A 24,357-nucleotide genomic window follows, 5' to 3' on the forward strand; every position below is an offset into this window, starting at 1 on the left:
ACTTTACAACCATGGAAACGTTGAGTAAAGAGTCCCTGAAAATTGTGTTTTGGGTAATATTAAGGATGTCATCTTGCGGAAATTTTAACAAATGGTAACCATGTCAACAGAAACCCAAAGCGTATATACTACAGGTCAATATGCGGATGTTATATGCGGATTCTTGTGTGGAGAGATCTCTGTCAGTGACCTGATGATTTTGCAAGTCTCTCCGATCCGTAAGTAGTAGCCGTTGTTTGATTGGTTCAATCTCGCATTTGTCATAGGTCGCTCAAAGGTTACTTGATGCGACCTTCCACTAGGTGGTCGAGTCTAACGAATCACATTGAGACTAAGTTTACTTGATCATTCATCTGGTGAATGGTGGGGACTACCAGGTGTATATATTTTCTAATACAGTTCTTAACCTTTCAAAGTGCACAAATATTCAGATTTCATATTCTACAAATTGATTCAATCAAATATATTTTTCTCGTTTAACGCGTTTGAACACAGACGCATGCTCTGCTATAACAATGGGAAAGAGACTGAATATTAAATGTATTGGAAGCTAAAGAACGACGAATGTGTTACTTAACACTAGATGGCGTGACACCGATTATTCTGACATCCAAATATGGTGCTGTTTGAAACCAACAGTACATGTTGAATACGGTTGTCGGTGTTTTGATGCAACCCACAGTGGTATACGACACCATTTCACACTCAAGTTATTAATGAACTTTCATTCATTCGAAGGTGTAAACCCCAAGGTGTAAAATTGTCTGATTTCGATGACTTAATGTGGAAATTGTGGAAACTTACATGCACATAATAAATACATACAGAAACACGGAAACACTGAAACACTGAAACACTGAAACAAAGAAACACTGAAACACTGAAACACTGAAACACTGAAACACTAAAACACTGAAACACTGCGGAATAGTTTGTATTTTTATAATCATTATCTGAGTTCTGGTTGCCATGGGTGTCATGGAATCACCCGAAACATTTCGACACTTTCTGGATTTTCACAGATTAATCAATTTTGGTTAAGTTTAAGTCTTGCCGAGTGTCCAAATTCGGAAACAGGACACTGTATGACTGGATTATATTTCTGTTGTTTCTGTTAGTTGAGCAAATCGTACAGGGCCCCAGACTACACATGGGGATTTGCTGCGTACCGTGCTGTGATTCGTGCAGTCATATATCTATACGTCTGACAGTGATCTCACCAGTGACTCATTGTGACAGAGGCTGCACGGAATCCAGAAGGCGCTACTTCACTGGTCGCTCTATAAACAACACTACATGGTGTTCCACAGTTGACTGGACACACCTAACACTACAAATATTTCTAATCCTAACCCCACTAAATAACACCCAACCCTTCAAAGCCTTGGATATATTTTAACAAACCCGTCTTTTCTAGATCGCATATTCTAATAGAGTGAAATAAAAGCATCAATATTAACTTGAACTATTTTTGTCTAAATGTAGTATTATACACACGCATCTGTTTTGGTTTGGGTTCACAATGAGTAGTTGTCGGCAGGGGGTATTTTGTGGTCTTAATGCAATTCACTGATTGTTTTGGACCATTCCATTACATGATCATAGATTATTCTGTCTTCCTGTCAGTTATCTGATATGTAATGATCACCCGGTTGATTGGAACTGGCTTATTTCAATCATCAGCCATTTTCACCTATGCAGTGTTATGAGAGTGTGTCTTCTGTCATTTGTGTTATCATTGGTGATGGTTATCGTTGGGTGGCAATGTTTAAAGTTTTCTGTGTACATTTCATACCATATATGTCAATAGTGTTTATACGTAGGCGTTCTTGATAGGGCTGCAGTTACCTGCCCTTTGCAGTCTATTGTTTACTTCCTGTTCAAGTAAGTTCTAATGTTCTTTGCTCAAACGTTCCCGAAACGGAAAATCACACATGAACTAATACACGGACTTACACTCGGAATACACCGGAATTGTGTGCACCTAAGTCGTCGTCTGTCTATCTGTCTGTCTGTATGTGTGTCTGTCTGTCTGTCTGCATCGGTGCATCACCATCATTTGACACAGTCTGCCTGATCACTGACTTCGAAACAAGCTCTCACTGTAAACGTCGACACTCTAGTGAGTTCACATTTATATATTTGTCATCCATTGCCTTAGGCTCGTGACTAGAAATCGGCATTGTGATTCATTGCAGCCTGCTCATTGTTTGCTCAATATATTATTGAATATTTTAGACTTGTCCCTGTGTTATATTTTGTTGGTTTAGAGGGGATTTCCTATACCTTTTGTGACAACAGCATTTATCTTACTTCACACATAAATGTGGTTTTCTGATCGCTTGAGCTCACATCTTTTTTTATTGTCAGTGTACCCCGCTTAGAAGCCAAAAGCAGCTCATTCGGTACTTCGAATAACATTGAATGAGGCATGATGCACGGAAGTTACAAATGTTTTGCAAATAGAAATCAATGGAAGGGAGATAACTCTAAATCTGTTTTCTTGTGTGTGCCGTCCGCAAAATCTAGCAATGCTTGTAAACTGTCTCTGTCGAGTTTGCAATATGCATATACAGTGCGTATGTTAGATTTTGTACATGGGCCTATGGTCTAACTATCGGAGGTTGCCAGAAGTGTACGATCCGATACCCGTCTTTCAAACAGTTCAAAATTAACGTTGAGGCGTTCGGTAAGTTAAATGCATTGATCACTGGTCCCTCGGTGACCATGGGTTGAGGTACCCTCGTGACCAGTGAACAACTTATATTGTCAACCTCATCCCATGTGCTCAGCTGTTGTGCGTGGCAAAACAAGAAAGTGAATACCATAATGCTAAGGTTAGTAACAGGCTGATTTACAGAAAAGTCTCGTTTTCTGTTTACTGCGTTCCGTCCTCTTGAGTAACTTAGTGCGATAACCAGTCCAGAATTTTTAGACAGAATTATTTAACTGGATACATAAATATCAACAGTATGATATGACGCGTCTAATCACGTGTATATTGCAACACTGCGCCCCTCCTTGTCCTTGCAAATACGTCGTACATCTTTCTGTCAAACAGCGACCCTGTCAGCGTGCTCTATCATGCAGCGAGCTCTGTCATAGGCGTACTCTCTCATACAAAGAGCTCTGCCATACAACGTGCTCTGTCATACAGTGAGCTCTGTCATACGGCGTGCTCTGTCGTACAGCTTGCTCTGTCATACAACATGCTCTGTCATACAGCGACCCTTAATACAAAGTGTTCTGTCGCACAGCGTGCTCTGAAATACAGTGACCCTGTCATCGATCGAGCTCTGTCATACAGCGACCCTGTCATACAGCAAGCCCTCTCATACAGCGAGCCCTGTAATGCAGTGTGCTCTGTCATACAGCAACCATGTCATACAGCTTGCTCTGTCATACAGCGAGCTCTGTCGAACAGCTTTCCTGTCATACAGCTAGCCCTGTCTTACAGCGAGACCTGTCATACAGCGTGCCCTGTCATACAGCGACTCTGTCACACAGCGACCCTGTCATACAGATCGCTTTGTCATACAGCGTGCTCTGTTGTACAGCGTGCTCTGTCAAACAGCGACTGTGTCATACAGCGACCTGTCATATTGCGTGCTCTGTCATACAACATGCTCTGTCATACAACGACCCTGCCATGCGGCGTGCTCTGTCATACAGCTTGCTCTGTCATACAACGACCCTGCCATACGGCGTGCTCTGTCATACAGCTTGCTCTGTCATACCGCGAGTTCTGTCGAACAGCTTTCCTGTCCTACAGCGAGCCCTGTCGTACAGCTTGCTCTGTCATACAGCGAGCTCTGACAAACGGAAACGTGGAAATCGTGAAAACACCAAAAGGGGGTTTTGCATCTAGAAACCTTTGTCGGTCTGGTACGGAATTGATATCATAGCAATCTGACTGTGCATTACAGAATTACAATAAACAAGCGCAAAACAAAATAAATGAAAAAACAGGTATGACTAGTGAGACAAATGCATTGTGAATCAATTTCCGATCTCATCAAACAGAAGCAGTCTGTGATTTCTTAGTTAAGGTATGCTGAATAAACCTCGATATAAAATATAGAAATGCGGTGGCATTAAAGTTTAAATTAAAATTCATTTGTAAATACCATTTTCTTCTTAAACAAAAATTAGAATTCAGTGTCATCAGAGTTGTTTCTGGTGTCTGCTTTCACTTTCACATGAATCAAAATTTGGATCCGCTGAAAATTCGTTCACTATCTAATTAAGTTAATGAGACTTGTGTTTCGATATGTATGGTATATTGATGCTATATGCATTTATTAATGGATAAATAAGTGTCACGAGTTAGTGTTTTCAGTAAAGAATTTATGACAGTGTATTTAGCAAATGTATGAATAATCTTATGCAGGAACGTGTGTATGAGTCATTATATATATACTGATATCAACTATATATATATACTTTGCATTACAACTGTGATTTGATTATGCAAATATCTTTATCAGACAATGAAGTAAACCTCTCCTTGTAAGTGTATTGTATAGCTTGCTTGTTGTGTCCGAGCTACTCTCAGGCACGTGACACACGTTATAATCTGTTCACTATTTATGCATGAGTGATGTATTTGCTTATTCTATTGCTGCCTTGCAGTGTTTGCCATACTTTAATCAGACAGTTGGCCATCAGTGCCTGCAGGCTTTAATATCGAGAGGCCCTGACTGAAATCTGCCTGCTCATTTTGTTGAAGTTAAACCAATTGGTGCTTCCTGATGTTGTGTAATGAAATGCAGTATGTTTCCGTTTTAACCCCTGACTGAAATCTGCCTGCTCATTTTGTTGAAGTTAAACCAATTGGTGCTTCCTGATGTTGTGTAATGAAATGCAGTATGTTTCCGTTTTAACCCCTGACTGAAATCTGCCTGCTCATTTTGTTGAAGTTAAACCAATTGGTGCTTCCTGATGTTGTGTAATGAAATGCAGTATGTTTCCGTTTTAACCCCTGAATGAAATCGTACTTATGATTATACTGTTCTTAGAGAGTGTCAACTGATATCAACTGATATCAACTGATATCTACTGATATCAACTGATATCAACTGATATCAACTGTTATCTACTGTTATCTGCTGTTATCCACGGAATAGACAAGTTGACCTCACGCCCGAAGCCTATGTCCTCATTAACACAGAGCGTAAATCCCAGACTGCAACATTGGAGCAAACAGTAAGGAACTCGTTGGGACAATAGAAGCAGTCCTTTCCCTCCAGAGTGACTACAGTCCACAGGACAGACATCAACATCACACGTACTCTTCTACATGTCGTCTTATCGGAGAAACCATCATATAGTCTATACTGTGGATTGTGACAGTTTTCCACAGTGTCGATGAACATTCCCACATATCCACACAGTGTCGACTCAGAGGCGTTTCCTGATTCCTTTGACACCTCTTGGACAAAGTGATGGTCATCTTGGACTTATTGCCCTTGGTATGTCTGATATGCATTAATTGAAGTGCCTCATTCATTTGTATTTACCGTGCTTCATTTCGTGGAAATAATATGTAGTACATTATTCAGGATTTATTATATTGCCATTTAAGAATATTTTATATTTGATATCTATGCATACCCCGTTTGCCATAAACTTACATTACCTTAGATCTGGTTTGGTGTACTTTACCCGTCGGTGCCAATGTAACCTATTTGCATTGCAGCTGTTTGATTGCCTGTATGTGATTAATTAAACGTATATTATTCAGGTAACGATCGTTATTAATTAAAGTGCATTCTAATCAATTAAACTTAAGCATCTATGTCAAACAATCAATTATTTGTTTCACTAAAGCACATCATGAATAATTGCTTATCTAAATGATTAGTTAATTTATCAGTTACAGTCCCTATTCTTAGCACCCTTCACTGCAACTCACTTTGCACCTTTATCATAAACTGACGATCGAAAGAAAGTTGTCACATGCTTTGGTGCTTTATAAAAAACAACAACGCCCAAGTAATTTTGATGTAAACAAATATTTATATGTCATTAATGTGTTATCAGTCTTGCGAAATATCGAGGCGATGGACTTATGAAATCATTTGCTGTAAAACACTGGGGGTTAGAAAATGTCGATTTTTCACACAACCTGGAATAGCAACTGTGGACAATAACGGTGAACCTTGTGACTGGGTACTTGAGAGACGGCATCAATACCTCGTGTGACCTCTGGCAAGAATGCGGGCTTCACAACGCCTTCTCATGGATGACGTCAACCGTCGGATGACGTAAGCCGGTATGGGTTGCCACGTATCGTGTAAGGCATTCTCCAAGTCCTGAAGATTAGTTGGCTGGTTTGGACGCCTCCTCAACCCTCTACCAAGATGATCCCATAGGTGTTCTATGAGAAACATGTCGGGGGAACGTGACGGCCATGGCAAGACGGCTGCATTGACGTTGTTGAGAAAGTTTTGAGTGATACTTGCTGTGTGGGGATGTGCATTGTCTTGTTGCAGAGCCCCCCCCCCCCCCCCCCCCCCCTCCTTGGTTGCTGCTGCAGGAATGGCACTGCCACCAATATATTCAATATACCGCTGTGCATTTCAGACTGCCATGGGTAACAACCAATTGCGTCTTCTGGTCATCACAAATCTCACCCCACACCATGTGACCACCGCCTCTCTGGGGATGGACGTTTTCCACCCAATTTGGAGCCAGTATTTCATTTCTACGGCGGTACACCCGGACTCTCCCGTCAGCATGGAACATATTATATCTGCCCTCATCATTTAACAGAACACGTTGCCATTCTCGCCTTTCCCAACGTCGTACACGTCGGGCCCACTGTAGTCTGGCGAGGGTCGGTAGGTCCTGATACCCATATGGCGATGTTGGGCGGTCACCGCAATCCCGCGGTAGGGTCGGTAGGTCCTGATACCCATATGGCGATGTTGGACGGTCACCGCAATCCCGCGGAAGGGTCGGTAGGTCCTGATACCCACATGGCGATGTTGGGCGGTCAGCGCAATCCCGCGGAAGGGTCGGTAGGTCCTGATACCCACATGGCGATGTTGGGCGGTCAGCGCAATCCCGCGGTAGGGTCGGTAGGTCCTGATACCCACAAGGCGATGTTGGGCGGTCAGCACAATCCCGCGGAAGGGTCGGTAGGTCCTGATACCCACATGGCGATGTTGGGCGGTCAGCACAATCCCGCGGAAGGGTCGGTAGGTCCTGATACCCACATGGCGATGTTGGGCGGTCAGCGCAATCCCGCGGAAGGGTCGGTAGGTCCTGATACCCACATGGCGATGTTGGGCGGTCAGCGCAATCCCGCGGTAGGGTCGGTAGGTCCTGATACCCACATGGCGAGGTTGGGCGGTCAGCGCAATCCCGCGGTAGGGTCGGTAGGTCCTGATACCCACATGGCGAGGTTGGGCGGTCAGCGCAATCCCGCGGTAGGGTCGGTTGGTCCTGATACCCACATGGCGATGTTGGGCGGTCAGCGCAATCCCGCGGTAGGGTCGGTAGGTCCTGATACCCACATGACGATGTTGGGCGGTCAGCGCAATCCCGCGGAAGGGTCGGTAGGTCCTGATACCCACATGGCGATGTTGGGCGGTCAGCGCAATCCCGCGGAAGGGTCGGTAGGTCCTGATACCCACATGGCGATGTTGGGCGGTCAGCGCAATCCCGCGGTAGGGTCGGTAGGTCCTGATACCCACATGGCGATGTTGGGCAGTCAGCGCAATCCCGCGGAAGGGTCGGTAGGTCCTGATACCCACATGACGATGTTGGGCGGTCAGCGCAATCCCGCGGAAGGGTCGGTAGGTCCTGATACCCACATGGCGATGTTGGGCGGTCAGCGCAATCCCGCGGTAGGGTCGGTAGGTCCTGATACCCACATGGCGATGTTGGACGGTCACCGCAATCCCGCGGTAGGGTCGGTAGGTCCTGATACCCACATGGCGATGTTGGGCGGTCAGTGCAATCCCGCGGTAGGGTCGGTAGGTCCTGATACCCACATGGCGATGTTGGGCGGTCAGCGCAATCCCGCGGTAGGGTCGGTAGGTCCTGATACCCACATGGCGAGGTTGGGCGGTCAGCGCAATCCCGCGGTAGGGTCGGTAGGTCCTGATACCCACAAGGCGATGTTTTGATTGTGTAGATGTAATGTGCGTCGATATCTGTCCTCTCCGGGTGTTGTGACGCGTGGTCTGCCACAGGTTCTGCCAGTCTGGTTGTACCGCTGGAACATCTTAGTGGTGGTCTGACGTCAGCATCCAAAGGTTCTTGTAATACGTGTCTTTGGCGTCCCCTTCATGACCATGCCAATGGCTCTCTCCCTCTCTTCTGCACTTAAACGTGGCATCGCTTTGATGTTTGTTAGGTTGATGTGACAGTGTATGACCATTTGGATTGAAATATATAGTGGTATCTGCATGGAGATTCCATGGAAAAACGTATGCTTGGTTTTAGGGTCGCAGCACGTCCTTTGACGGATGCATGAGCTGGGTTCATTGCAAATGGGTTGATTGCGTTCGCATGCAGTGTTGCCATAAGTCACTAACATGTGTTCTCATCCGTTTTGGGACTATTAGCAATTTCAAGGTGACAACGTTCTTTTGATCGTCACTTTACATAATCATGGCACAGGTACTACTTGTTGGTGTTGTATTTTCTTGGTCTGCTGCTGTTGATTATTTTCGTTTCCTGTTTTGAGGTTCTTCCCTAGGACATTGTGTTTTCTTTTCTTCTGGTAGCTTGCAACTTGTATATTCTCATACTCGCTTCCGATATTAATCGCTGATTTGTATCCGACATTTACGCGATTGGTTCTTTTTTTCATAGATGTTCTTTCATTGAATAATTATCAACTGTATTGCCTTCTCTTTCCTTTCCAGCTTGGAACACAACATCGACTTTGTGTCATATCAACAATAAAAGATTTTTTTGTGTCACTGTGCTACATTTCAACCTTATCAAAGGCCACGGTCGGTACTCCGCCCATGACTTCCAGGCTCCCCTTTGTGCATTGTAATCACAACTGTGTACTTCATCAACATACTAATGATCCTATTCTACATCAAACTCACCAACTGTATTAATTCTACTCTAATCACAATCAATCACTGTGTACATCAGCCTACCCCGCTCAAAGTACTTTCAGATATCCTTGTTAATTGTAATTCTCAGCAAGCAATAATGTACATATTCTCCATGTTTCAAATTGTTGTATCACAGTCTTGATAACGGCGTTAGTACCTACGCCGAAACGTCTCACTCATTGCCATAAAGAAGTTGACTATCCATAGAACTTGATCTTCGCTCATCTTTACAACTTGTAAAATGCCTCCCCTAGATGTAAAAAGAGAACGCAGTGGTGGTTGCCTTGCGATCAAAGGGAGAGCACTACCAGAATACACGAGACGCTCCTAAAATCTCTACATGTCAAAGCTGGAGTCCATGCCTTGAAGCACTGTGCACACTGGAATAGCGTCTGTCTGAAGACAAGGAAGTGACGTAGGTCGTTCACGCTGAGTGGCGGGGGATTCTGATTCTATATTTGATTGCCAGTGTGTTTCGGTTCGTCCTGATTTAAATATTAAGATGAAATGTAGTGAGGACTATGGAATGTTGTGAGAGATGGGTTTGCGTCTACTGCCCTCGAGTTCTCGCGCTAATGGCAGCTATCATAGACTATATGGCAGAGAACACTGTATGTAGCATAGTTTTTCTTTTCATCAAACTGTGAACAGCACGTTTGCCTTCAGGGCACGGCTCAAGCAGGCGAATGATCACAATGGAGGATTCCCTCCAAAGCCAGAGCCAGTGCCTCACGGGTTCGAGTACAAGTGTAAGTGAACGCAGGGGGTGAATCCGTCCGATTGAACCGTCTCCGGTACGCCAGGATCGCCAAATAACAGTATTGAGCGACGATACGATACAATGTGAGATTACGTTATCAGGTGTAGGCTTCAAACGTTGTTTATTTAGTTTAGTGTGGCTCATGTCTCAATCCCTGTGTGACAAAATCAATGCAAAGTGACGCAAAAGCTAGTTTTTGTCACAAGATACATGCTTGATATATTTGACGACATGTAAAACACATTCAACATAAAACCAAGTCAGGGCATATGCGAATATCTTCCATGTATCATTATTCAAATAACTTTGGTTTGTAATAACACATAATAATATTTTTCAACACATAGAACTCTATGGCTGCGAGTTGTACTTACAAAGAGACAATGGAGCCTCTCGTAGCAAAGATGATTCTACGTATTTTCAGTTCCTAAACCTAAAAATATCACCGTTATTATCACACCCAGACATCTAAATTGCTATATAACGTTGTGTCTGACTGTTGCTGAAAAATGTCAGGCATGGTGTCAGACGCTAGTGTGTTATATTTGACACTAACCCCTGTGTCCTATGAATGTAGCATCATGGATTTGATATCACAGAATCCATTACAAAGTTGTTTTGGAGAATATATTTTACATGCATCCACATTCCGCTACTTCTGTACCTTTATAATACTAAAACACACACACCGTTGTTAAGGCTACAGGATCAAGCTGGAGCATGCTAAGCATATCTGCCCCATGTGTCGTACAAACATCACCAACCTAATGTTCTTGTACACAGTAAGGCTGTGGACTGTAACACCACACACTCTAACGTCGTTCCTTTCAATTGTAACGTCATGTCATCTGGCGTCGTTTCCATAGACTGTAACAGCATACCATCTAATGAAGTTCACTTCGACTGTAACGCCATAGCCGCTGACATTGTTCCCCTCGACTGTAACATCATACCCTCTAATGACGTTCACTTCGACTGTAACGCCATAGCCTCTGACATTGTTCCCCTAGACTGTAACGTTTTACCCTTTGTCGTCGTTCCCATAGACTGTAACGTCATACCATTTCTCGTCGTTTTCCCATAGACTGTAACGTCATGCCCTTGGTCGTCGTTCCCCTTTGCTGTGACGTCATTACCCTTTGTTGTCGTTCCTCTAGACTGAAACGTCATTACCTTTTGTCGTCGTTCCAATAGATTGTGACATAATACCCTTCGTCGTCCTTCCCCTAAACTGTAACGTCATGCCCTTTGTCGTCGTTAATTTAGACTGTAACGTCATACCTTTTGACGTCGTTCCACTAGCCTCTAACGCCTTCCGTTAGACTGTAACATCATACATTGTATCGTCATCTCCATAGGCTGTAGCATAATGCCCTTTGTCGTCGTTCCCCTAGACTGTAACACCATACCAACTGACATCCTTCTCACAGGCTCTGAAGTCAAACCCTCTGACGTCGTTCATATAGACTGCCACACCATATCCATCTGACGACGGTACGTACCGTGGGGTCTAAATGAAACGTAGCTGACAGACGTTATTTTTCGCTTTTTGAGTTTATGTGATTCTGTAACTGCGCACACCCACCCACAATTAATGGAGCCAGACAGTCTCCGAATCGTGGCAGCTGTAACGAGTTAACGAGGTTGGATACTGTGCTTTGTGCGAATAACGATGTGACATCAGGAGCACGTATTTATGTTACACAGTTACTTCCCTTTGTCGTGATATTTTGGTTACACAAGTTTTTGTCCTGAGGTAAACATTGTCAAGAGTTATCTCCTATCAAATTTATTTTCGGTATGCGGTTGTAACTGAAGATAAATTGATTGATAAAAAGATTGATTTTTGATAACCCCTGGCAACATGTTTGTTTTGGGTTTTTTTAATATGAATCTTATTTCAACTTATCATATAAAAGTTCATTTTACATAAAGGAAATAATCTTTTTACTATAAATACTTTTTTTCAATTGATACAGACGGTGCCACATGGGGCTCCACCTCGCCAACAAATGCCGAGGTGACTTGCTATTAATTACATAATTAGATTCGGGAGACATTTCATTTCGACAAAATAGTACCACATTTATCAATTTCTTAAGATTTTGATACTTGGTATGCAATCTCCTTTAGAACAACCAGGATACCCGTTTCCCTCTTCACCATCATTGCATGAACAGGTCGTGTTCCTAACCAAACACTGGTGTATATCTCCCTTGGCCCCCGCATACTGGTGAAACGTTTATTGATCACAAAGAGTGTTTTGCACGTACTTATGTATTACATACTCGGCAGGACATTACGTGTTTAAAGTGAGATTCCTCTACACAATATGTCAGCACCTAGCTACATGACATGCTGATACTCGTCCCCTCCGCGAAGCACTTTGTGGTAGCTGAGAGAATACCTGCTATCCTCTGTACTAACTATGCACTGTGGCCTCACAATGCCAAATACAAGGTGACATTTGTGTATTTACACTGTCACCAAAGACAATAGAGACGTCGTCTGGTACTCTAAGGCTGTGGTAATACTTGTTCGTGACTGTCCAGATTTTTACAGATTGGTGAGGGAAGGAAACCAACATTTCTTGTGTACGTTTTCCGCGAACATATAAGGAAAGAATATTTGGTGAAATTATTATTAATCGTGGTTTTACTGAACAACTATAACATTCAGGTGAGCAACGATAGTTCTGTTTGTCACGTGATCCTGTCTTGATGATGGGGTCCTCATGCTATCACCCACTACTTTCACTGGACCAAGTTTATCATCAAAACCAGTGGTCGTATAACTTGTATCTGTGTGAGACTAAGATTAGGCCTCTGCCTGGGGGAAATGTCAGTGTGAACTGTAATACACAAGCTGTTGGATCGATTGCCTGTACTCATTGACACAGTTAGGTCAGACCGTCCTTATATCACGACACTGGAGTGTGGTTATTCTGAGATTCAGAATAACCGATCCTTTAGTCTTCATAAAAGGGTGATTATTGTGCTCTTGATGAAATATTCAATACAGTGATTCACCGTTGTAAACGACGTTGGGGTGGTGGGGTAGCCTCAGTGGTTAGGGTATCTCGCCGAAGACCCGGGTTCGACTCCCTCCAGGGGTACAATTATGAAGTCCATTTCTAGTGTTCCCGCCGTGATTTTGCTGGAATATTGCTAAAAGCTAAAACTCAACACACTCACTCATTGACTCACTGTAAGCGATGTTAGCCTCTTGTCCGTCAGGTATGGTGGACACACGTAATCGTTTCAAATTTGTGTAGCTTAAAAAATTAGACATACTGTCATAGAAAGGAAATTGAAGGCAGACTTGTGTGACAGTCAAACGCAAGTCAACACTGTGCGTTATGTTTGATCACTAACTGGAAATGGAGAAGTACGGGATTGAAAGCTGCCAGGACGTCTTTAGTCTAGAGGGTCTGCAGTTGATCGTCATTTAAACGTAGTGCACAGTAATTCATCAAGCACCACAAAACGTCAATGTACAACGGAGCGTCATGATTATTTGGATGATCGATCCAACTGTTCAACCCAAGCCATGGCTGTCCAAGACCTTTTGACCAAGAGCTCCAAACTCTGCACAAGACAGCTATATTCGGGTCGTTCATGTTTATCTTGGAGATGTTTCTGGTTTGAGGAAGATATTGGATCAAACAGTGAGTAACCGCCAGCGGGATGATGAATTTAGAACACCAGCAGTTGTTCGTACACGCAGCTTATAACTTGATGTGGGTATATGGAATTACGACATCTTCTCCCACGGGATGATGGTTCACGGAGTGTCTGCTGACGTCTACCTCAACTTTATACATGAAGCTGCCTGACTCGTCGACGACTTCGGTGGCGATAATGTGATGGAGTGACAGCCGAAACATGCACGCGCACACACTGAGATCTGACTAGTATATATATAGATGGATGGATGGATGGATGGATGGATGGATGGATGTCACATATAGTATTGACAATTAATATTTCAATGCTATAAGATATTGTTATTGTGATATCTGTGTGGCAGTTTTCAAGCAACCTTGACCGTTATATTAAGAAGAGCGTTTCTGAAATCAATAGCATTCAACCGACGACGGACGGCCAAGTCGTGATTTAGTTTTCATGGGCTCGTGGGGCAAGTGGTGTCCATCAGAACCCAGTTAACCCCAGTTACAGTCTGTCAGCGCCGTATCCGTCCTTGTGGCTTCCACAAGGGTAACACGTCCAGCATCTGTGCTTTCATTTCAAACTCGGTATTCACCCTCATCCTGATCATTGTCATATGTCATGAAGTATTACACTCATTGACGGGGGTTTATCATAACAAAGCCCAGAAAACCCCTGTCCTCATCTTCATGTTAGTCCATTCCGACGGTCGGTGGATGGCTATGTGGTGCTCGCTCGTCACGCCATGCACGTGGTTTCAATCCCGAACCTGGTACTTCCAATGTTTCTAATGTGAATATTAAAGCATTACTAAAGCTGCACAAAACCGTAATGCGTCAATGAGTTACTCAACAACATGTGCTGCTAGGTTTGTGGTGGAGTGTTTATTGTAACTTGCATTTGAAAGTTAGGGTAGGACTGGGGACGTTCCGTCAGCAGTCGGTGTAGGGAAGCCAATATCTGTGTGACGTGAGGTTATCAGACACTGTGACAAACGAGGTGTTACCATGCCGATCCGATAACACAGTCAGCGCAGTGTACAGTTTATCAAACAATTCCCCAGGCACGCACCCCTCTACCCGGACGTATTGTTGTGACTCGTAACAACACTTGCTGCACCTCCGCCATACAGGTACAATAGATTCTAACAATGGTTTGTTTTCTTAAACTAACTGGAGTTTTATACATTTTCGATGTAAATAAATTTTTGCCTTGTTCGAACATGCTATCCGTATGGTGAGTGTGATTTAGTTGTATCATGGTTTATACGATATGTTTGTATGTGTTTTAAGTATTGAGGTACGCGTGCTGAGCACAAGGACGTGAGTGAACCAAGCAGACCTCAGGCAGACGAAACTGTGTTTCTACAAACAGACATCATGGGTGGCTGTACGGCTGTTGGACGACTCGTTCTCGTCATCCTGAATATAGTATTTCTGGTAAGCATGAGACGATATCAGTACTTAAACAACATGAATTGTGGATTGGTTGTCATGGATCTCTGGCGACTGGAATGTGTTGTCGGTCACGTCCAGCAGTCAGTGACGTCATTGTCCAACATATCTCAGGTGAACATCCGGAGTTTAACGTTGTTACTCTTCCCTGACCACTATACACATCACTGATAAAAACGGGCCAAGATAGAAGACAGTGCAGCGTCGTGCTTTAAGTGCGACATGAGTGGTACACTTGCGCAATCAACGGTGTAGACACGGTTGTTCCGGATATAAAAATTGAAAAATTGATTTCACCATGTTGAATTTCTATCATTGAAATGAGTTGTATCATTGTGAGGCTTCATGTTCCACTTTTATCAATCTGCATTTTAAGATTTGGATCGGGTTTGTTTTGTCTGGGGTATGTCGTTGTATCTAGTCTATAATATAAGGTATTGTAAAACCAGAGCGGGCAGCGATATCCTTGCTTGACGGTGGGAGAGCCGCAATGCTGTATAAATGAAATACAGTTTCACATGAGATCTAAGTGTGGACACACTTATCAAATCAAATTTATCTAAAGAGGTTTAACCCGGTGCTACACTCACTTGACAACGAGTTTATTATTTTATACCCTGAGCACGTGTGTTTAAAAAACGCATTCGTGATCACGTCGTGTTTTTATAAGTGTGATCATGTTATTCTTAGTTATAAATCAACTGGAAACAGTCTGTACTTGTCGACGTGTAAGCTGAACCAGTTATAATCGAAAGGATATTGAATAATACCTGATAAAGCTAAAACTACACATCCGTACATGCAAACAAACAACAAAACATGTTCTGTAACTAACAGTTGTATTCTAAAATAAAAATGAAGGCAAAATGGAAGTCGCGCTGGCTGAACGGATTAAGAGGATGACTGTGTATGCCGGCAATGAGGAGCGTGACTCTGAGGGTGTGGGTTCGAATCCCGGTCGATGGGACTCAAACCTGCAACAGTAGTAGGATCTGTACTTCCCTGAGAACATATGTTAGTATCCTCAAAATTCACAACTGGGGACTGTTCACAAATGTTTGTGTCTGCTTTGGACGCCAGCTTAATCCTGTTCCTGAAATGAATGAAGAAAAATGATGATCTTGAGCTAGGATGGTGACGCGTGTCAGCCCGGGCGCTGTCGACAACGTGGTGTGCAAATTTAGCGTAGGTGCTATGATAACCGGGCGATATCAGAATTGTGACAATTACACCTGCGGGTCACTTGACGTGCAGTCAAACAAGCCTCCAGAAACCAAACTCTTTCTCTCTCATCGGCTTATAGGCATCACGTAAAATAAAGCTAGTGCGGTTCACGCTGCAGGTATAGGTTTGATACACAGGTAAATGATCTGTTTTGACGAGTTCTGGAGGTTAACAGGAAATGCCCAGGAAATGGTTGATCACGTGCACAAGGATGCACGCGCTGTTTGATGTGCACCACGTTTGTTTGCCACAGTAAGATCACATCAAGCTCAGCAGGGCTTCCAGTTTCCTTTGGCATATTCCATGCAGGATGGTTAAAGGGTGATGGGTTTCTCGAGGAGTCCAGTATATTATCAATCTTTGATGTGGTCAACGATGTCGAACATTTTATAAATGCTTATTGAAAACACCTCAACTGGTCATACTGGATAAATGTACAATATCTTTTCAACTTCTTTACGTGGTATTTAGAAACTGTTGATGGAGACGGGCATATTATGTGGACTGACAACTTCAAGTCGAGTCACATGATTGACTACGGTTTTGCACCTGCAGGTCTGTCAAGCAATCAAATATATACTATTTATTCCTCTTTACAACGCCCTTTGTGAGATAGACGCACCTCACACTAGAAAAAAAGTTCACCTTTACAACCTTGTAAATCTCTTGTAAAGATGATGTTTACAAGACATTTACAAGCTTGGAAAGATGATGTTTACAAGACATTTACAACTTGTAAAGATCCACAAGGGGAGATAACTGGTGGGTGATGGTAAAACGGTCCGCAAGGCCTCAAATTCACACTTAATCAATCCCAAAGGCTAATTACAGTTTGACCCCTGGACATAATTAATGAGGTAATTGGGGCGTGAAATGAGAGTGGGACAGACCACTGTTCAGTGGAGAGTGGTCACTCTGTTACGGGTAGGATACTGATGCTCTTACCACAGTGTTCGGTGGAGTGAAGAAGCATGGGTGTTTCTTTCACTATGCGCAAGCTGTTTAGAAAAGAATTCTGACTCAGTATCCCACTTATTTTGTGTTTGGGAACAGTGAATAACAATACCATAAACAATATCACCTTGTCACCTGTGATAATATGCTAAATGATAGAGATTGTGTTGTGATAACATAACACATGACAGTATATGTTGCTATGAATCATGTGGTCGATCCAACCTTTACCAATAGTACCAGTGATACAGATGGGATAGGTCACTTTTTGAAATACTTCACAATCATATTTGATTTCTGTTGTTTCTGTTGATTCTTCCTTTCTGTGGTCAGCCAAGCAACAATCCACCATAATCCCAAAAAATCATTGAGGCATGAAGTCCAATAAGCCGAGTGAACTGTACCTAACTGAATAATTTTAGGCTTCGTGGGACTACACCTGTTGTACACGGGCTAGTTGCAGTTAACACATACTGCTATATTTAACATAACTAAACAACAACCTTCAGGAATGGAACTCCATGACAGAAATGTGCCCTGGACAAATAACAGGTAAGAGGTTGACATGGGAGGTTAAAGTAACTTGTTCGAAAAACCCATGCCAACGTTTTCGAGGTGATAAATTTCATGTTGGACTGGGGACGCAAATTAATAAACTGAACATGGTGCAACATAGTGCTGGTCAGACTCTGTCCCAAGGAAAAAGAAACATCAAGACCTCCAGAGAGAACTGCCCACCCTGGAGCATAGGGCATTTTTGATATGTTGTATTATTTTGACAGGTTATCTCATGGAACGAAACTTTCTAAAAGGTCACATAAAAAAGGAAAACACAACTTTGCAGATTCTGATACCTTTCGGTATGCAGTTACCGAAACAAATCATAGAAAATGCCAATTCAGCCAATAAGGAAAAAAAACCGCGATGGAAAAAAAATCCGCGAATTCGGAGTTCAAGCGATTCACTAAATTTCACCCAGAGCTGGGGGAAGAAGTTGTTTCAACAGTTGTGCTGCGCTGCGCCCATAACGCATGCGCAGTGAATAGGTTCGCGGAGCTTGAAACAGTATGCATGCCCTGCATGCCCTTGAAACAGTATGTATGAGTTCGTGAGCAGTAGTCTAATCTTGGTTGTGTACACAAACAAGTAAATAATCTACTCGTTACATAAAAAAAACAAACATGTTGATTGTAAGAAGCAGCCTCTATCACAGAGAAAGCTTAATGTCTGGTTTATTGACACCTATATGTATGGCTGCCTGTCTGCTAAAGACAATCTGCAATACACAGCTTCAATCATTGACCACGTGCCATTTAAACTTAACACCTATCAGGCTATACGCCATAAACAAAATAAATTGATTGATGACTCATGCACCTGAGTCCTGTCTCAGCCACATTATGCAATAAAGCAGGTGTGATACTGTGATTATGTCTATGGGTTGCAAACAAACTACATCCGTTTTTCATGGATGACTGGATCTCACGGAAACTGGTGCAAACGCTTGTCAGTTTCAAGTCCTGCTTTTTGTACTTGGACGAATGACAGTTTCCAGTAGTTCACCATCTCTACTGAGATGATTTGTGATTGGATCGAAAGCAAATTCAGAGATTTACAAAACCCATCTACATACATTCTTTATGGATAACAACATAGTGTATATGATTTTGTTTGACAACGGTATATCAATCCATGCTGAAACGATGCATCATATACAATACAAAAAGTTGATATCCACAAAGAATCTTACTTTCTTGTGACTCACCATACTTCTAAAATGCCTTATGAGCGCTCGGCGTATCAGCAAATGAAGCAGACAATCGGTTGCCGTAGTTACACTTGAGTGCACATCCACCAGCTATGACTGGGTTTGGTCTCCCGCGGGCTTCCTTACGAGGGACGTAAGTCCAAGTACAACCTGGGATACTCTACAATACTCTATATAGGCTCCCTGGTACAACATATTGCACTTCAGAATCGCGATTGTACGCTTGTAATTTTATTTATTTTCTTACAAACAGCAGAACTGATATAATGGAATATATGTTACTAGTACTAGTACTTATAGTGGTGGAATATTTGACATGTTGATATTTCATATGTTTTGGGGGTTTTTTTTATCTCGTGATCAATACTAGTAAGTTCTTCTCCACCTTGTGCCTGTAAAATACACAGAATGACCTTCGTTCGGCTTTGTGCATTGTCAGTTTATTCATATGGCATAGGAACCATATTTGAGGTGTGGCGAGTTACACTGCTTCTATTTCCCCCGCAACTCTACTGCATCTTTCTTGGATAAAAAACTGGATAAAAAAACATTTTGAAATTGTTTCTGCTGAGTTGTAGGCTGGTTTGACATCTCGCAGTGTCATCATCGCGATAATGCGCCGAGGAGTGGGTTGTTTAGGTGGTGAAAGTTGTAATGTGCTGAATTTGTTTCATGACGCGTGAACAAGGAATTTAGCATATCATAACATTGAAATAAATTTGATGTTCGCTTGATAGTGCTCCGTGGTCAATACTACAGTGTTGATGGAAATGGTATTCTATAATGCGGAATTTGTTTCACTTTTATAATACTCATGTCTTTCATGCGAATGAAACTACCCCAAAACAAATAGACAGTGTCAAGCTTACACTAGATGTTTATTAACAGATTACAACAAGAAAGAGGAAGATTAAATTACATACAAAAACATTCCATTTACAAATTTACGGAAAACATGTTACACATTATTATGAAATACACAATAAAAAAACAAATGGGTAGCATTGTAGATGTGCATTCTTTAATACTGGTTCATATTTTGCTATCTTATGGCTCGGGAGGTCTGCCTGTCGCATCCCTTCGACTCGATTTCTGAAGAAAACAGTCAATATGATTATACTTGCATTAAGTGAATGGTAAACCAATGTGAAAATAGAATCAATGGTTATTCTCATAATCTCATAGCAAGTATTATTGATACTTGTGTGTTTAGTGCATTAGAACACAGGTGTTGTATGGTACAACCTTTTTTCTCCTTTGAAAGATCACACGGATTAATATAGACTAACAGCTAGTCTCTGAAACGAACATATTTTACTGAAAAACGTTCATAGTGAAAAAAATAATGAAATGGAGCCCTGAGACTTTCTTCATTTTCTGAAGCTAAGGAAATCTAGACTTGCCACATTTTCTAGACTTGCGTGGGCTTTCTTGGATATATATACTTCAGGGTCTGTACGACAGACTAGGATTAATACTGTGGGGTGATTGTTACTGTATCTCCCAGCCTTGAACAAAGCCTCAACACATAACAAGGCCTAATCCCTTGTTCACTGATGAGCAACTCATGCCAGTAAGGGTTCATTAATTAACAAGACCTAATGCCTTGATATCATCTCAGTTGAGATTCATCAATTAACATGCCTTCTTCCTTGTTAATTGATGGTAAGCTAAGTTACATAGTGCATCCTCTTAAAACAGTTTCATCTAATTCTTGATTCCCGAAAGCTAGTTAAATTGGTTTTCATGTTTACTTACTGTAGTTTTTCTGGAATATTTTCTCATGACATCACTGTGTTTGTTTTGGTTGTTTTTCTTTCTTGAGACGGTTTCCTTTTTTGTCTGCAAACATCTTGTCATAGCCACTGCAACAAACAAGATACAATACCCTGACAGGAACTTTATGTTTCAATAAAACTGACGTATATTATAGAGTGATTACAGAATTATAACAAGAAGTCGTCACCAAACACATGCAACCGATTCAAACGGTTGAACAAAATCGCCCTTGAACATCACATTTTGTTGCATAATTTTATTGTGCAACAAAAGTCACGTTTGGAGCTCAAGAAATGAGCATTCTTATTTATATGACAGTAGGTTGTGCTAATTTTTTGCTGTGCACTGATGAATATAGGACAGAGCATTAAGCAGAACTGCAATACCTTGAAACTCAGCGTGCGGAATAACAGGGAGAGCTGCCTTAGCGTCCTTATTCTGTCCTGTTTCCAACCTGAAAAAATACAATTCTAAATTTATTGTCAGCACAATGAAGATACATTCATGTCGAGGTTATTGTAGAAACACCAGAAGTTTTACTTGTTGAATGGTTTAATGCATTGAAACTCTTGCAGTTACTGTATTGAAATCATATTAAATTATATTCTTACATCTGTTGTGGATTTAGGGTCATTCCTCTTACGGACTCAGCATTCCGTAGAGCCTGCCTCACAGTTGTCTGTGAAAGTAAATTCATGGGAAAAATGCAATTAGCATTTTGAAAAACCTAACAAAACGACTAGCAGGTATTACAACTAAAGTCGAATTACTGCTAATACAACATCGTGTAAGAATTTCCTGTCTGAAAACATTACAAACATTTACAAAGAGATAAACAATCAATTTAGTTTTTAAAATATATTTGTGTTAAATTTGATTTTGAAATGCCTCAGCGATTTTGAAAAGGATATATCTATTAAGGTCACTATTCCATCCATATAATGACGTGTGATATTGGAACCCAAAATACGTATATGCATAAATACTGGGATTAGTCTGTATTGCTCCGTCATTGTTTTTGATGAAACCTATGTCTTAAAACATAAAACAGAACGTTTTACGTCTGTAAGACTACGTCCAAAATCAGTCTTATACTAATTATACATTATAATTGAAATTGCATGCAACAGGTAATCCTTCAGCTCAACCACAAAAAAAAAACAGCTGGTGTTACCTGGGGAATATATTCCACCCCCATAGCCTGATTAAGTCCTAGGAAGGATATTTATGACAGACAGACAATAGTTTATTTGTGTCTCACTTCTGTACAACATGATATACAACAGATATAAAACATATGTAAAAGTACAGAACCACTCAATGTGAGTTATGAGAGACAGTAGTCGTTTCAAATCGTAAAACCTATAAGCATATATAAGATGTAGTAAAAACATACAACTGGTAAAACATTATGAGTATAAAAGACGTTTCCTTGTAGTAAACCTTTGATCAGCCAATTAGTCGGGCTGTTGTTCTCATGTCGTGATTCAATATACTAAACACTTACTGAATGGCAGGGATACACTACGACTCTGTGTATTGAGCTCCCTGCTAAATAATATGGTAGTCTTGAGTGTAAGATTTCTCAACAACCATGCTGCTGAAGGAACACATGGCGTCATCAGGATTGCCTTACTGATTTTACAAATAATATACTTGCGTCACCTGCAATATACTCACCTGAGCTGAATATGCCCTCTGAAGAAATATCGCTGACAGTCATTCTGAACGGCTTTGTAGATGTAAAGTCTCAAATTCACGACAGCAAAAATGTCCGTATGTTGGTGTGCAATGATCAACTGCATTTTCCAAACGGGTGTTCATATATGTATTTAGATCTCGAAAGGTCATCAAATTACTTTGAGTTACTCTTCCTCTCTGTAACTTCTCCAACCAAGAAATACCATGGACAGTGCACGTGTACACAACGGTTTGTGAAACATGTAAATAAAGGTATGTCACTTTAAAATGAATTTTACCAATTGACCATGTTGTTGAAATAGACTATTGTTCATCAAGACTAAGCGTTATCAAAACACTAATTCAAATCAGCCAAATAATCCCACTAGTGATATCCTCTTTGGACTGAAGTTGTTTATTTTAAGAGTAAGAGGATTATAAGGCATGCTCAACTGGGTTTGGTCGTTTAACTAATCCCACACAGCCATCACCAGCAGAGGGAATGATTTACACATCTCATTTTTTGTGCTTAATTATTGTGTTTGTTTTTTATTGAAAAAAATGGAATTGGATTGTGAACAGCTTTACAGTTTATATCGACACTGGTACCATACAACATACAATACAAAATTTAAATGCAGCATGTGTTGTCACATATGTATATAAATTTGAATTACAAACATGGGTAAAGCTTGAAGACAATCTTATATGGAAATGGTGAATTATCTGATCTTAATCTGTCCATCTTAAGATCTGCCTACCTCTTCGTCACTTCTTCTTTTAGATTTGATACTAAACATGATTGAAGAATTAACCTCGTGGTTTGTCATATGATAATCTTGTAAGAATGAAGATTTTTCTGGATATCAACTTCTTTATGTGAGAACACAACGTTTCGGAGTTAATGCTTACTCCTTCACCTGATGACGGTCATCTTCATTCTTAGGTATTTTCACTTCTAAATGACATTCAAAGAATTGGATAATCTTGTATTAGAACTTTGGTTTATTTACCTTTGTAAAGTGCATTCCACACATACAAACTAATTGTATTAATATAGAGCATTTATGAGAATGTTATTGGTAAGATAATTATTTTTGGTGTCTTGATAGTAAAATTATGGATACTCACCGAAGTAACCATAGACTAAAGGCAAAAAACATCTTCAAGCAGAAAGAAAGACCATGACAGAGTATGGAAAAGTTTTTTCCCATCTTGTTGAGTCAGTTGTGTATAAAGTGAACTATCACTGTTGACACTGATGATGTATGATTGTGTAGCACTTTAAGAATTTCTTATATTTGCGAAAGTTACCAAATGCAAAACAGAGTGTACAGTTATGTAAGTTATGTTTTATGTATGAATGATAAATTAAAAAATTATGTACGCCGAACATAAAGATACAAATGATAGACCGGCACGCATCATTTAAATATTCTGTGACATACTTCTTGTAAATGATTATATAAATCTTGTTACACAATGATTTGTATTAATTCATTTGAGTATTTGCTCAATCCACACGTACTGACATCACAACCATTTATCTATTGACATGTTTATGAGATTTCTTGAATACGCCAATTGCATAACACCGTTAATGAGCACAAAGTTAAAAGGTCTAGTGACAGGTGTTATTTAGAGAATGCATATAGTTCCCACGGAGTAGAGTGGTGAAATCACCGGAATGAGCTTGGGATGGTGATCTCGAACAAAGGCAAGACAACTGTTTTAACAGTCACAAGTACTTGGTATATAGATCAATGCTGGCCGTACACATCAACTTTCATGTTTTCATGCACCAGACGCGGTTGCATTGATATAAAGCACAAATGGACTATACAAATTATGGCTTATTCCTTTCCATCATTCCATTCAGTTTTCATGAATAAATATGTCACATGCAAGATCTATTATGCATATCAACAGTAAGAACTCTAACAGAACAAAAAGATAATAAATTAGTAAGTATACAGAGTCATGGGGA

At 41.2% G+C, this 24,357-nt stretch overlaps 2 protein-coding genes across 2 annotated transcripts in view; both read left to right on the plus strand.

The window, feature by feature from the left end:
- The first annotated feature begins 5,182 nt into the window (after positions 1 to 5,182).
- On the plus strand, positions 5,183 to 9,292 carry LOC137286281 (mucin-22-like). Its single transcript, XM_067818048.1, has 2 exons — positions 5,183 to 5,471; positions 6,586 to 9,292. The coding sequence occupies exon 2, from the start codon at positions 6,861 to 6,863 to the stop codon at positions 8,133 to 8,135; it is 1,275 nt and encodes a 424-aa protein (XP_067674149.1). The 5' UTR covers positions 5,183 to 5,471; positions 6,586 to 6,860; the 3' UTR covers positions 8,136 to 9,292.
- A 5,115-nt stretch (positions 9,293 to 14,407) lies between these two features.
- LOC137286288 (tetraspanin-9-like) overlaps positions 14,408 to 24,357 on the plus strand; it is a 30,623-nt gene continuing 20,673 nt past the window's right edge. The window contains exons 1-2 of the mRNA XM_067818061.1: positions 14,408 to 14,643; positions 14,804 to 14,950. Coding sequence (XP_067674162.1) covers positions 14,891 to 14,950 — 60 coding nt within the window. The 5' untranslated portion in view covers positions 14,408 to 14,643; positions 14,804 to 14,890. The remainder of the gene's footprint in view (positions 14,644 to 14,803; positions 14,951 to 24,357) is intronic.

The sequence above is a fragment of the Haliotis asinina genome, chromosome 1 (genome assembly GCF_037392515.1).
Source record: "Haliotis asinina isolate JCU_RB_2024 chromosome 1, JCU_Hal_asi_v2, whole genome shotgun sequence".
NCBI lineage: Eukaryota > Metazoa > Mollusca > Gastropoda > Lepetellida > Haliotidae > Haliotis > Haliotis asinina.